Source organism: Triticum dicoccoides, chromosome 7B (assembly GCF_002162155.2).
Source record: "Triticum dicoccoides isolate Atlit2015 ecotype Zavitan chromosome 7B, WEW_v2.0, whole genome shotgun sequence".
NCBI lineage: Eukaryota > Viridiplantae > Streptophyta > Magnoliopsida > Poales > Poaceae > Triticum > Triticum dicoccoides.
Window position 1 is genome coordinate 397,591,640 of NC_041393.1, and position 15,424 is coordinate 397,607,063.

Below are 15,424 nucleotides of genomic sequence, written 5' to 3' on the forward strand. Positions count from 1 at the left end.
AATCAACATAACCGAGGTGTGTTACCTTGGGGCCTTTAGCCATGAAGCATCTCCCAATTCCTTCATTTGGTGAATCAAATATGTCATAGGAGTTGGTTGACACAAGTGCTAGACCGGCAACACCTTCATCTTGAGTATATTCAGAGTCGGAGTGATAACTTCTCTCGGAGTGGTGGTCGAAGTCGGAGACGGATACCCATTCACCAACATGAGCTTGATGTCTTGGTTTTGTGTAGATCCTTGATGACTTGTCCTTTCCTTCTGAATCCTTGCTTCTTCGAGAGGTTCTTCGTTCATAGCGATCATCTCTACTCCTTCTCTCTCTTGGAGGTGATTCTTCCCTTTTGCTTCTTCTTTTAGGTGAGTCTTCTCTTCTTTTGTAGGGAGCCGTACACTCATTGGAGTAGTGTTCGAGTCTTCCATAATTGTAGCAGTTTCTCTCATGACTAGAAGAGCTTTTGTCATTGTAGGACCTTGACTTGGAACTTCTTTCCTTGCTTATACTCTTGTAGAATTTGTTGAAGTTCTTCACCATGAAGCTCAGTTCTTCATTGAAGGCTTGTTTATCATTTGATGATGTAGGAGCATCACATGAGGATTTGTAAGCACCACTAGACTTGTTGTGAAGATCTTCTTTGTCCTTGAGTGACATCTCATGAGCAACAATTCTTCCAATGACTTCGGCTGGCTTGAGATCTTTGTAATTTGGCATCATTTGGATCAATGTGCACACGGTATCATATTTTCCATCCAAGGCTCTCAAGATCTTCTTGATGATGAATTTGTTAGTCATCTCTTCACTTCCTAAGCCAGCAATCTCATTTGTGATGAGAGCAAGCCTAGAGTACATTTCGGCGACACCTTCACCATCCTCCATTTGGAACTTGTCAGGTTGACTTTGGAGCACATCCAACTTGGATTCCTTGACAGAGTCGGTACCTTCGTGCATATCAATCAAAGTATCCCAAATTTCCTTTGCATTCTCAAGACGGTTGATTTTGTTGAATTCTTCGGGGCACAATCCATTGAAGAGGATATCGCAAGCTTGAGCATTGTATTGCACCATCTTCAACTCTTCCACGGTAGCTTCATGGTTTGGTTCTCTCCCATCAAAGAATTCACCTTGCAAGCCAATACACCCAATATCCCAAACGGCGGGGTTATGTCCAAGAATATGCATTTTCATCTTATGTTTCCAACTAGCAAAATTTGTACCATCCAAGTAAGGACCTCTACGGTGGTAATTTCCCTCGCTAGATGCCACTCTCTCCTAGGTTGTGAAACCAAGGGTATGATCACCAAAGCGATGGAAATCAAGGCAAACGGAGACCAAAGCTCTGATACCACTTGTAGGATCGAAAATATGTCTAGGAGGGGTGATTAGACTACTTGACCAAATAAAAACTTAACCTTTTCCTAGTTTTAGTTCTTGGTAGATTTTAGCAACTTAGAACAAGTCAAGAAATCTCAATACAATTCAAGCAAGCATGCAAAGAGTATATGGGCAGCGGAAAGCAAAGCATGCAACTTGCAAGAAGGTAAATGGGGAAAGTTTGGAGGGAGCAAACGCAATGTTGACACAAAGATTTTTGGCGTGGTTCCGATAGGTGGTGCTATCGTACATCCACGTTGATGGAGACTTCAACCCACGGAGGGTAACGGTTGCGCGAGTCCACGGAGGGCTCCACCCATGAAGGGTCCATGAAGAAGCAACCTTGTCTATCCCATCATGGCCATCGCCCACAAAGGACTTCCCTTACTAGGGTAGATCTTCATGAAGTAGGCGATCTCCTTGCCCTTACAAACTCCTTGGTTCAACTTCGCAATCTTGACGGAGGCTTCCAAGTGACACCAAACCAATCTAGGAGACACCACTCTCCAAAAGGTAATAGATGGTGTGTTGTTGATGAACTCCTTGCTCTTGTGCTTCAAATGATAGTCTCCCCAACACTCAACTCTCTCTCACTGATTTGGCTATCATTGAAAGATGATTTGAGTGGAAAGCAACTTGGGGAAGGCTAGAGATCAAGATTCATATGGTAGGATTGGAATATCTTGGCCTCAACACATGAGTAGGTGGTTCTCTCTCAGAAAATGAGTAGTGGAAGTGTAGGTTTGTTCTGATGGCTCTCTCCACGAATGAAGAGTGGGTGGAGGGGTATATATAGCCTCCACACAAAATCTAACCGTTACACATAGATTCCCAAACTCGGTGGGACCGAATCAACAAACTCGGTCAGACTGATTTAGTTCAAAATGTGAATGTTAGGATTTTCGGTGGGACCAATATGCTAGGGTTAGGGCATAACATAATCTCGGTGTGGTGACCGATCGCATAAACTCGGTGGGACCGATTTTAGCAATAGGTACACATAGGGTTGGTCAGGCAAACTCGGTGGGACCAATTCGCTCACTTCGATGGGACCGAAGTGTTACGAAAAGGAAACATGAAGTTTACAATGCAGACTCAATGGGACCGATTTGCTCATTTTGGTGAGACCGAAATGTTACAAAAGGGAAACAGAGAATTTGCAATCCCATCTCGGTGAGACCGAGATCCCTATCGGTGATACCGAAGTAACTAGGGTTTGTGGCAGTGGCTATGTCAAGTGAAACTCGGCGGCCGGATAGATCAAATCGGTGGGGCCGAATTTGACTTTAGGTTTAGGACATATGTGGAACTGAGAAAGTGGTTGAGGGTTTTTGGAGCATATCACAAAGCATTTTGAGCAAGTAACCCATTAAGCAACACCTCATCCCCTTTTAGTAGTATTGGCTTTCCTATGGACTCCATGTGATCTTGGATCACTAAAATGAAAATGTAGAGTCTTGAGCTTATTGCCAATATATATCCTTTGCATTTTGAGGGGTCCACATCCCTAGTCCATGCCATGCGAATCATTGAACTTTCTGAAATGATTATCTTGAAAGAGCATTAGTTCAATGAACTATATGTTGTTAAGAATTACCAAAACCACCCAGGGATTGGTTGCACTTTCACCGAGGAAGCAGCCAAAGGTTTCCATTCCCGTGCAACAAGACCAAGACTGCCAGGATGGAGGTCATCACCGAGCCCACCGTAGCGTCACAACCAGAGGCTTTTGTAGGCGAAGACCACTTTAGTCAGGATAAGATGTATTTGTTGTCTCCCTTTAAATTTGGCTGTTGTGGGATCCCTTCCCGCCTCCATTCGGGAAGAGGACCAAGGCTACCATAAATAGGACCTAGCCACCACCAAGGGGAGGGGATCGGGTCGGATCGGATCCATTCCACCCTCACCAGCTCACTTGAGCCCAAGAACTCGCCTCTTGAGGCTATTCTCCACTATACTAGTTCTTCCTCAGCCCCTCGAGGCAAATCCACCCCAAAGGAGGAGTAGGGTTTTACATCGCAAGATGGCCCGAACCTGGGTAAATTGCGGTGTCCTGTTTCCTTCGAGCTCGACGCGTTAGGCTATGAGATTAGCGGGTCAGCAGATTGGGGAGAGAGAGATCTTCGCACACACCCCAGAGTTCGAACCTCTCAAGGGTTTGCGGAACCCGTAATCCGACAACTAGGTTCTTGGGCTCCCCTCGACTACCTATCCAAGAGCACCTAGGAGCTTGCTGAAGCTAGAGCCCCGCTGAAGGACCGCAAGCTCAAGGGGGAGCACATCCTCAGGACTTGGGTATCGCACCGTGTCCTCCCGATGGCAGCTCGGGAGATTCCGTTGTATGCATAAACAGGGCCAGAGGATCCGATCCGGGTAGCCAGGAACGAACTTGGACCGATGGAGGTCCGACACCGTATCAACGTCTTGACTGGCTGGAGCCGACGAAGGTCCCTATGGAGGTTGTCGTGGAGCCCTTCCATGTTGAGAACCCGTCGAGCGACGTAAGTCATCCTTCATCATCTTGCTTTGGTATTAGATTTTGCTTTTGTCACCAAAGAACTAACTATGGACAAGAATACGTGTATATTTGTGACAGCAACATGACTTGGTTTCGAGATCTTGTGAGTGTTAATCCTAATCTACCCTAGCTTTCTTGGGACCGGAAGGATTTGTTACTGTTGTTGCTATTCCTTTTGTAAATACTAGCAAAAGAGCCCGTGCGTTGCAACGGAAGAGTAAATAACACACGTTCTTAACCCAATAACCATGACTCAAGACCCTAATGTGTTCACGTCCTTTATTTTCACATGGCATCACATTTTTGTTGTTGATGGCGGTCTCAGTGCTCATACAACGAAAGCGTGTTTGAATGCGGTCAGTTCTAAGGCATCTCTCTCTCTCGCGCGCACACTCGCTCGAAATAAAATGAGAAATATGTTCTTTTTTCCCGCGAGGTTTTTCACGAGTGTGCATGCGTGGTTATCGATGTTTTCTTTCCTCTCTATCAGTAAGAAAGAAAAACGGATCGTACATTATAGATTAAGTTCACACCAAAATAATATTTTAGAAATATTTAATAGCTAAAAATAGCATCATATTTAGATTCTACACACTTTTCTAATCAAGTTGAAATCGGAGTTACGGTTTAAAAGATATTGATAATTTTGTTTTAGATAAACCGCGGATTGATTAACCGAAAAGTCAGGGGGTTTTATGTTAAAACAAAAAAAAAGTCGGTTGACTTAATATGGACGGCGGGTTGATTACCTAAAACATTAGGGATTTTCCAAGAAAATGCAAAAAAAAGTCAAAAATGACTTAAACATGTACCGCAGATTTATTTACGAAAAATAGAGGGACTTTATTGTAAAATGTATGATGGACGACCAGAAATCTAATTTGCTTTATTATTAGATTAGATTAGATAAAAGATAAAAAAAATGAGACCAACCCAAAGGGTTAACCCTTGTTGGCATTTATTTATAGGAGAAACTCCGCGAGCACCACGCGTCCAAGCCGGGACTTGAACTCGGGTGGGCTGGCAGCAACCTCAGCTGCCCAACCAACGGGTCAACGCCCCGTCCTCTAGATAAAAGATAAAGATATATACTACTACCTCTTTCTCAGTTTACAGGGCGTGCACGTACCCCTAGATCGTCAATTTGACCAACCTAATACAAGTCATATATTACAAAAAATATACCAATATAAACTTCAGAGGTTCTATTTTCCAAAGATATAACTTTTTTTATATAGTTTATATTAGGATGATAAAATTGGCAACCTAGGTATACGCGTAGGACTTGTAAACTGAGACGGAGGGAGTAGCTTATATTGAACTCTTTTGGTATTCTCCCATCTTAATGAAACTTGGCAGAGCGCCTGCCTATTACGTCAAGGAAAGAAATGCACGTTTCTGCTTTTTTTTCCTCCTATTTTTTAATATATTTCTCCTGTACAAAAAGACGTTATATTCCGACGGCGAAGAAGGGCAGCAGTGCTGCACACGCAGGCACGCAGAGAAAACAAACAAACAAAGTCAGACGAAAAAGCCGATGACTGCCCGAGACGGGCTCCACCTGTCGGTGTCTGCGCATCGGCCTGTCTCACGTGTCCCCTGGCCGCTACGGCTACCCGCTCGCCCTAGTGCCCTAGCCTCGCGTCGCCCTCATTTCAAAATTCAAAACCCACCTCCCTCACCCAGACCAGACCAGACCGGACCAAGGAGAGAGAAGGCGGCCAGCAAATCGTCGAACCCTCCGCGACCTCGTCTCGGAATCCGGCGAGGAGCCCCATAGAAAAATCCTGGGCGTGGGGAGGGGGACGCAGGAACGAGGCGAGCATCCGAAGCTGCCCTGCCCTCCCTTCCCTCCCTTGTCGCGTCCACCCCCTCCTCTTCCTCGTCCCCCCCTCGCCCCGCTCCCGTCCCCTTCTCTGTTCATCAGTAGCTGCTCAGCTCAGTTTCCACGGAGGGAGGCCAAGGTCGCGGCTCTGTCCGGGGCGCCGCGGGTAGGTCCCAAGCTCAGGGCTTGGAGCATGTTTGTTTTGGGAGGGGGTTTCTGATGTCCGAGGGGGTTTGTTTGCTGCTCGAGTTCAGATTCGTGTTTTTGTGCAGTGTTTTCAGGTGCATCGGGAGGTGTTCTGACAATCTCCACTCTTTCTTCGCCGGACACCGGTCCGCTGCATTCCGGCAGCGGGATGGGAGGCAAGTTTGTCTGAAAAACACTCATCTCAACTGGCATGTAGTACTACATAGTTACTGTGCTATTTAAGCTCGATTTCTTCAGCTTAAAGGTTCGATTTTGCCATGCTGTTTGGGGGCAAATGTGTTGTGCTGGGCAGCAAGGATTAGGGATCTGGTACTTCTCGATGTGCGGCCTCATACCACTGAACTTGATTGCTCAGGCCTGTACGATACCTGTTTGCAATTTGCTTCTTGTAAATACTATCCCGGATTCAGATTGGGGGATAGATAGATTCAGTTTCCAATGCTACTATGCTAGCGATAAACGTTACTTCCTTCAGAGCCCAGCCCGCAGTGCTGCATAAAAGGCATTCATGGGAGCAACTAGACATGTATTCTCAAGGTTAAGTGTCTCTTTATGATCCTGCCTAGAGTCTCGCCGATAAGAGCTCATGGTCCTGGCTAGGCTAGAGTCTAGCGAAAAGGACTAATTTGATCAGATATTGAGTTGATGTGCTTGTTTGTTTATGGGAAAGTTGGAAGGGCATTTAGACCTCTCCCAATGCATTGGTGCTAAGGGGTGCTAAGTGCATTAAAATGCTTAGCAACTAATGTCCCTAATGCATTGGTGCTTAGATTTTGTAGCTAAGCCTCCTCTATTTAATTGTTTACTAATAAAACTTCTTCATGTATTGGTTGGTAGTCTTTTTGCCTAGGTCCACGTGCTTAGCATTGGTTCTTATTGGGGTCACCATAATACTCTCTCTCCTCTTTAATTGCTTTGCCACATCATTTTTTTGCCTATGTGGCACCCTTAGCACCTGTACACCATGGAGCACTGGGAAGGGCCTTATATCTGGTCCTTCAGTTCTGTAGAAATGCCTGTTTGTTATTCCATTTATTTTTATATTATGGTGGTGACATTTGTTTCTTCCTGGTGAATTACTCACATTTCCGTCCTCTTTTATTTGCAGGTAGTGTGACATTGTAGTAAAGTTCTGCCACCGTTGCATGGTTGGTGTTCAGAGTATCTTTGTCTTGAGTAAAGATGAAAGAGGAGATCATGTTCGACAACCAATCAAAGCCATGCAGATCGAGGGTTGACTCCAAGAGTAACCAAAATCCTCTCAAGCCCAAGTTTGGGTCATCATGGGGATCCCAAATTGTCAAGGGGTTCACAGCCGACAAGAAAACCAAGAAGACAGCAGCTATTGCAAGCAAGAAGCCGCCTCTTGCAAGCGTGGAGAATGTTAACCAGAGCAACCAACAGATTACATACCAATCTAGGGTTAAGAGATCTCTGATAGGAGATTTTCCTTGCTCCCCTGCTGGTGCTCAAGTTCATCCCCATGCCTTTGATTGCCACGGTATTAGGTCCCCGGCATCTCATGATCTTTTTCTTGAGTTGGACCATCTCAGGGAACAACTGCGTGAGTCCAAGGAAAGAGAATCAGCTTTGCAATCAGAGTTGCAGCAATGCAGAGAAAATCCAAGGGTTTCGGCACTCGAGAAGGAGCTTGATTCTAGGAAGAATGAGATTGACAAGCTTGCACGGCTTAAAACTTCATTGGAAGCCGAGAAAACAAGCCTTTCTGAACAGCTATCAGCTCTATCTTCTATGGTGGAGCAGCATGAAGAAACTGTAAGGTTGGATGGGCATGGCAATCGCGCTTCTAGTGCGGATGGGGACAATGTATCTTCTTCAGGAAACTTGGAGCTTGAAGTTGTTGAGCTGCGTCGTTTAAACAAAGAGCTTCAGTTTCAGAAACGAAGTCTTGCAATCAAGCTCTCTTCAGCAGAATCCAAATTGGCTGTCCTTGAAAAGAATGCAGAGGTACCATCACATCAATTTGACAATTTCTAGCACACTACTAGTTCTACTTCAACTAATCTTTTCTGTGTCCTTATTTTCAACAGAGCGAGATAGTCGCCAAGGTTCAAGCAGAGGCCTCATTGTTACGGCACACCAATGCAAACTTGAGCAAGCAAGTTGAGGGCCTGCAAATGAGTCGGCTGACTGAGGTTGAGGAGCTTGCTTATCTTCGGTGGATCAATTCATGTTTACGTCATGAGCTCTGTAGCTCAGATCAAACAGCCAGAGCAATCACTGATCTCGATTATAATGATGGCATGGCTTGTAATGATGATCATTGTGATGGCAACACCAGAAATGGTGAGAACAGTTCTGATGATAAAAGGCTCAGCATTGCCGAACGTATCAAGCAATGGTCTCAGAACGATACAAATTGTCAAACATCTAAAAAGGAATCTCTTCTTGATAGAGCATGGATTGAAGCCGCAGAAACGCGAAGCCCCACACGTAGGCACTCACTTGGTGGATCAAAGGGATGTGCACAGGACTTGAACATTGTGAAGAGGAGGCAATCTGATACCTTCATCTGCCTTCCAGAGGCAACAGAGGAAGCAGTATCCTGTAATAAGGATCAGGCAGGCAGGGAAAAGCGTGAGCTCCTTGTGGACAAGTATGATTTTGGTCAATCTGATAGTTCAAGATTTGCTCTTGGCAAGCCAGAAATATGCAAGTCTCAATGCTTGGATGTCGAAAAGCGCACCCTGCGCATTCCAAACCCTCCACCAAGACCTTCAGTGTCTCTGCCACATTCTGGTCCATCTAATGGATCGACTGTAAATCCACCCCGCCCACCTCCCCCGCCTCCCCCGCCCAAGTTTTCCACAAGAAGTACTGGAGTCATGAAGAGGGCACCACAAGTTGCAGAGCTTTACCATTCACTTATGAGAAGGGATTCAAAGAAAGATACTTCTGGGGGTGGAATCACTGAAACTGCTAACTCGGCAAATGTGCGGAGTAGTATGATTGGTGAAATCGAGAACCGTTCTTCGCATTTGCAGGCTGTAAGTAGAGCAGCCAGATTGAACCCATACCCATGATACAGTGTACTCCCTCCGTCCCAAAATTCTTGTCTTAGGTTTATCTAAATACGGATGTATCAAGTCACGTTTTAGTATTAGATACATCCGTATCTAGACAAATCTAAGACAAGAATTTTGGGACGGAGGGAGTAGATAACAGTAAGCAGCTGGTTCCTGCACTGACTTCTGTGCTTTGACTTGTCATTCCATTTTCAGATCAAGGCGGATGTTGAGACTCAAGGTGAATTTGTGAAATCATTGATCAAGGAGGTGACTAATGCAGCTTACAAAGATATAGAAGACGTCGTTGCATTTGTGAAGTGGCTTGATGATGAACTCGGTTTCCTGGTATGCATATTCTAATATTACCATTCTGCAAGCATTCTTTTCAGTTGCATCAGTCACTGAAGCTACTCTTTTTTCATTTAATTGTGCTACTTGAAGGTAGATGAGAGAGCAGTGCTGAAGCATTTTGATTGGCCTGAGAGGAAGGCGGACACTTTGCGAGAGGCGGCTTTTGGCTACCAAGACCTCAAAAAATTGGAATCGGAAGTTTCTAACTATAAAGACGACCCACGCCTTCCCTGTGACATTGCACTTAAGAAAATGATAACAGTGTCTGAAAAGTATGGCCAAGTTTACTAGTATAAGAAAAAATTGATCTGTAGAATCACATTGTGTACTGAACTTTGGTTGGCATTCCTAATCCAGGACTGAGCGAGGTGTGTACAACGTTCTGAGGATGAGGGATGCAATGATGAGGCAGTGCAAGGAGTTCAACATTCCAGTTGACTGGATGCTTGACAACAATCTCATTAGCAAGGTAAATGATGTATAGTTTTCTGTATTATTATACCACCCCTCTGCAGGTTTTTGAGCTCCTGGTGCCACATTACTATCATACCAGTACCGGCAAACGTAGTTTGGAAATATCATCGGAGTAATCCATTTCCCTTGGCCACTGCAGATCAAATTTGCTTCTGTGAAATTAGCAAATATGTACATGAAAAGAGTTGCTATGGAGCTTCAGTACATGGGACCTCTGAACAAGGATCTAGCTCTGGAGTACATGCTCCTTCAGGCTGTGAGATTTGCCTTCAGAATTCATCAGGTAACAACATTGCAGCAGCAGCACATTGCCTTGAGAATTCATCAGATTAGCACCTATCATTTACTTACTGTCGCATCTGCCTTCTTGATTTCTTTGTTTATGTTTAATCTCCATGCTATCTGTGTTACTTGAGAACCTCTGGCTATTTGGGGTCTATTCTCAGGGAAACCTTATGGCGCGTGCCCTAAATTGGCCGTTCATTTTGTTTTTCAGTTTGCCGGAGGATTCGACACAGAGACCATGGATGCATTTGAGGAGCTGAGAAATCTTGTTCATGTCAGAAACAATACCCAGTAGGAAGGCAACTCGATGTAGTATGATCTGAATTTTTCTCGCGGGAAACACTGGCTTACCTTCTCAGTAAGCATGGCGGACAGTTTGAAGGGCTGGTGTGTGTGTATGTGCGTAGTTGTGTGTGCTAGCCTGAAGAAACCAGCTTCGGCCGGCGGGCGTAGGGATTTGGTAGCGACATTGCTGAAACATGCGAGTTTATGTGAGCTATGTTTTCGGTTTGCAGAGGCTGGGTGTTTCAACCTCCTTTTCAAGGAAAATTGTTTTCAGTTTGCAGTTCCGGCACCCTACCGTACCCTTGTGAGTTGCTAGGAATGGACGAAAAATCTTCCCCTAATAATAAAGAGCCTAATGCTTCTGGTGGTACGTCATACAAATTGTCCTAGGAGTTATCAATATTTACCCATCACACCACCAGTAAGTGGGAAAAAAAAGATCCATTTTCCCTTCACAAATAGGAGTTATCAATATTTACCCATCACACCACCGGTAAGTAAAAAAAAAGAGATCCATTTTCCCTTCACAAATCATCATCGGATTTCAGATATTTATCAAGGCGAGCTCTTCTAATACCACAAACATGCTAGTAGTGCAATGGCTTGAGACTAGCCACAATGGATAGTAACATAGACTAGTAACATGCGTTACTACTCCCTCTCTCTCAGTTTATAGGGCGTGCGCGTATCCCTAGGTCGTCAATTTGACCAACCTAATACAAGTCATATATTATAAGAAAATATACCAATATAAACTTCAGATGTTCTATTTTCAAAGCTTATAATTTTTGTGTTATATAGTTTATATTAGGGTGATAAAATTGACAACCTAGATATACGCGTAGGGCTTGTAAACTGAAACGGAGAAATATATGAAGTGTTGGATGTCACCACACATATATTACCTCTATAGTGGGGAGTAATATATGTGTGGTAACATACAACACTTCATTTATTAGGCTATAGACATACCTTGCCTTGATATGTGTGATGTTACTCATACTACTAGTAAGGCTGGTCATAGTGGGGGTAACATAAGTAGTATCATGTATTTGGGACTCGCAAACATGTTTATGTGGCAGGTAATTAAAGAAGAGAGAGATGGTTATGTTAACATAGGTAGATACTTTAACATAATAAATATGATGCTACTATGTGTCATGCATGGCAATAAATGAGATCACCTATAATACTAATCTATGATACTATGCACTATAGAGGTAGTAACATAGACTAGTAACATATGCATGTTACTAGTCTAAGTTACTCCCCACTATGACCAGCCTAACTAGTTATGTTATCACTTTCCTCTCTTTCTTCATTTATTGCTTGCCTCGTCATCTATTTTATCTTTCTTTTTTTGGAAATGGAGGCATGCCCCCGGCATCTGCATCATGATGCATGCAACCATTTTATTAAAAATTCACGAAGTATCGTCATAATAGTCTTACATCTCGCAAACGGAGCAGAGCAAAGTAAAAAAGGAAAATTACATGCCGACAAAGGCAACCGATATGGTAATATGAAGGATAAGCTTCTTAGACTCCTATCATGTTATGCGAGCGCCATCCGAACCGGTTGAAATATAATCCGAGCTACCATCTCCCATTGGTTGCACCCAGTAATCAAAGACTCCCTGGAGTCCATAGGAGTAAGGACCACGTACGGATCTAAGTTGTAGCTCTGAAGATGACATGCAAAAAAGTTAAAGTGTGTTGTCTGTTCAAAATCATATCATTCCTGCAGTTCCATATAGCCCATAATAGCGCACATATTCCAATCCGAATACAAGCCGCACTAATCTGTTCAACCCGAGCTAACCACGTCCCAAACAACGACGCAATATCGATTGGAGGATTAATGTTGAAAGCTATATGAATCATTCTCCAAAGTAACTTGGCAAGTGGGCATTCAAGAAATAAGTGTTGTATTGTTTCATCATGATCACAAAAACAACACCGCGAACTTCCTACCCATCGCCTTTTGATTAAGTTGTCCTTCGTTAGTATCACTTGCTTGTGGACGAACCACATAAAGATTTTAATACGCAAAGGAACCTTAACCCTCCAGATGTGCAACGATCTTGAGACTGGGCCAGAATTAATCAAATCCATATAGAGTGATTTCACCGTAAAAATTCCATTCTTAGTAAACTTTCATTGTGTCGAATCCGGCTGGTCGGAGAGTTGAACTTCTATCAGTCTTCGAACCAAATGCATCCAGGCAGTCCATCTCTCACCAACTAACACACATCGGAACTGAATGTTCAAGGGAATAGTTTGAAGGAATGTGCCTACGTAATCCTCCTTACATTGCACAATATTATAAAGGGTGGGATATTGGACGGCCAGGGGCGTCTCTCCTAACCACGTATCCTCCCAAAATCTTGTTGACATCCCATTGCCAACCAAGAACTTGACCCTACGAAAGAACGAGTCCTTCGTTCTCATAAGTCCCTTCTAGAATGGCGAGTTAGTCGGTCTCATGGTAACCTGGGCTAGTGTTTTCGAGTGTAAATACTTATTGCACATGATTTGTGACCACATACCCTCCGGCTCTGTCTCTAGCCTGTATAGCCATTTGCTCAGAAGACATTTATTCTTAATTTCTAAGTTCTCAATATCGAGACCCCCTTGGTATTTAGGTCGGCAAAGAATATCCCATCACGCGAGATGGTATTTCCTCTTGGCCTCATCAGACTGCCAGAAGAACCCAGATCTAAAGAAATCAAGTCGCTTCCGAACCCCTTTTGGAATTTCAAAGAACGAAAGTAGAAACATCGACATACTAGTCAGTACCGAGTTTGTCGGGGGTTGGGTGCGACATATGCCAAAGGATGGCTTATCATGGTGGGGGCGAGTAGAATGTCGCCGGTGCCTGGAAATGGGATGAGGCGAAGGCATGCACGCCGGCGAATCTTACCCAGCTTCCGGGCTCTCCGTGGAGATAACACCCCTACTGCTGCTCTGCGGGGTATCCGCATGATCACTAAGGCAAAGTGAGTACAAGGTCACTCCTTGAGCTGTTTCCTGGAGGTAGGAGAAGGTGAGGCTAGCTCCCTCCTTCCTATATGATCTGGTCTAGTCTAAAGGGGCGATCCCCCTTGCATGGGTGTCCCGGGGGGCTTATATAGGCCCGCCCCCCAGGGATACAATGGTAATCCGGCTGGGTGTGGGTCCCAGCCGTCTGTCTCTTAGGCCGCCGTCTTCTCCGCCGACTGCTGGGGCCCGCCGACTGGCCTGGTATTGTAGCCGTGCTTCTAGTGACATTGGCTTGGTCATGGGGTCGTGGCAACAGTGCCGCCGCCTGACGGGCGATCACTGTTGCCATTCCCTGTCTTGTCTGGTTAATGGCGTGTGGGGCCCGTGGGAGGGGTCGGCCGACTCCCGGGGGCCGACTCCCAACGGGTCCGTCTTGTGGCGCTCTTGCTGTCTTCTGTACCCTCACTGACGGGTGGGACCCGCCGTCTCTGGGTCGTACAGGCAGGCCGTCGTGGGCACAGTGCGCCGCCCATGGGGGTTGAGGTCAGGGCAGGCATGGCAACAGTGCCGCGCCGGATGGAGATCTCCACCGATACGACGCACTGTAGCCATGCCGGCCCTTCGTAGGCGGGAGGGGGATGGGCCACGCGGTGACCGTACCCCGTCCCGTCCATCGTGGCGAAGGCAGGAGGTGGTTGGAGTCGCGGGCCGACTCCCCATAGCCGGCTTCTCTGGAAGCCGCCAATAGGAGTCGGCTTATCTCGAAGTCGTCCTTGGGACTCGGCCGTGAGGGATAGTCGGCGGCCTTGCCGCCGACTCCCAGAAGGCGGCTCCTTATCGCAGAGTCTTGAGGGGCGCAGTCTGCCCCGATGTTTTGAAAGGTTCTGGGGCTCGGGTTAGCCTACCCGTGGCCCATTACTCCGACAGTAGTCCCCGAAGCTGGTGAGGCGCCGAGGGTGATATATCGAGGAGTTTCAACAGTTTCTTCCTTCTGGTGGAATCTGGACCTTGCTCGCCGTCTTCCTCCAGGACGACTAGCTGGAGTCAGACTCGCAGAAAGCCGTCTTGCCTCTTAAAGAGTTTGAAGGTCGCAGCGGGGTCCAGGTAGCGTGCCTGATAAGCTTTCGGGCAGCCGCCCGTTGCGGGTCCGTCGCATGGCGCCACGTGGCGGGGTCAGTCTGCCCACCCACGCGCGCGACGGGACAGGGCTTCAGGCGGGGCCCGCCACTACCGCGCCTCGACACACGAACGGATCCGCTGTGGCCGGGCGTACGGTTGGGATTCCCACGTCGTAACTGCGCGCAGTTACTCTGTGTGATAAATCGTGGGGGGCGTGGGGTCCTGTGCACAGTTAATCCCACGCCCGCCCCATCGGCTTCTCAGCCCACGAGCCTATAAGTAGGCGGGAGGAGTGGGGCAGCGGAGCACGCGCGCCCATTTCCCCTACTCCCCTTGCTTTCTTCTTGCTTCTTCTTCCTCTTGCCGCCGCCGCGCTGAACCACACCACGCTCGCCGCGATGAGCTCTTCCTCCGCCGCCGCGCCTCCTGCCGTGCGCTCCGGCGTGTGGGACGGCTCTGAGGTGGACGACGACCATATCGAGTTCCTCCGCAGGACGCGTCGCCTCCCCGGCGCAGACCTAGTGCGAGCTCGCGCCGCGCCGAAGAGGGAAGTGTCGCCGGCGCCGGAGGAGGGCGAGCGGGTCGTATTCCGCTCGCACCTCATGCGCGGCCTGGGGCTACCGGCGAGCGGCTTCTTTCGCTCCTTGTTGGAGTTTCACGGGCTCCAGCCGCACCACCTCATCCCGAACACGGTGGTGCTGCTGGCTGCCTTTGCCACCCTGTGCGAAGGCTTCCTCGGCGTTCTCCCCACCATCGAGCTGTGGGGGGAGTTTTTTCAGTCCAAGCTCGGCACGCATGTCGCCGGTGTGCCGGCCCAGTGCGGCGCCTTCATCGCGATGCGGAGATCGGTGGCCGACAACCCATTTCCCACCATTCCGCTGATCAAGTCGGTGAAGATGTGGCAGCGGTCGTATTTTTATGTGAAGAACGTCGCCCCAGACAACGACTGGGTCAATCTTCCGCCTTACGAAGCCGGCG

The 15,424-nt window shown here is 46.9% G+C and overlaps 1 protein-coding gene across 1 annotated transcript; it reads left to right on the forward strand.

The window, feature by feature from the left end:
- The first annotated feature begins 5,552 nt into the window (after positions 1 to 5,552).
- LOC119338074 (protein CHUP1, chloroplastic-like) lies at positions 5,553 to 10,626 on the forward strand. Its single transcript, XM_037610369.1, has 9 exons — positions 5,553 to 5,881; positions 5,988 to 6,077; positions 7,031 to 7,890; positions 7,974 to 8,930; positions 9,165 to 9,296; positions 9,393 to 9,574; positions 9,660 to 9,771; positions 9,916 to 10,059; positions 10,273 to 10,626. Exons 3-9 carry the CDS (start codon positions 7,105 to 7,107, stop codon positions 10,354 to 10,356), a joined length of 2,397 nt encoding a protein of 798 aa, XP_037466266.1. The 5' UTR covers positions 5,553 to 5,881; positions 5,988 to 6,077; positions 7,031 to 7,104; the 3' UTR covers positions 10,357 to 10,626.
- Positions 10,627 to 15,424: the final 4,798 nt, after the last annotated feature.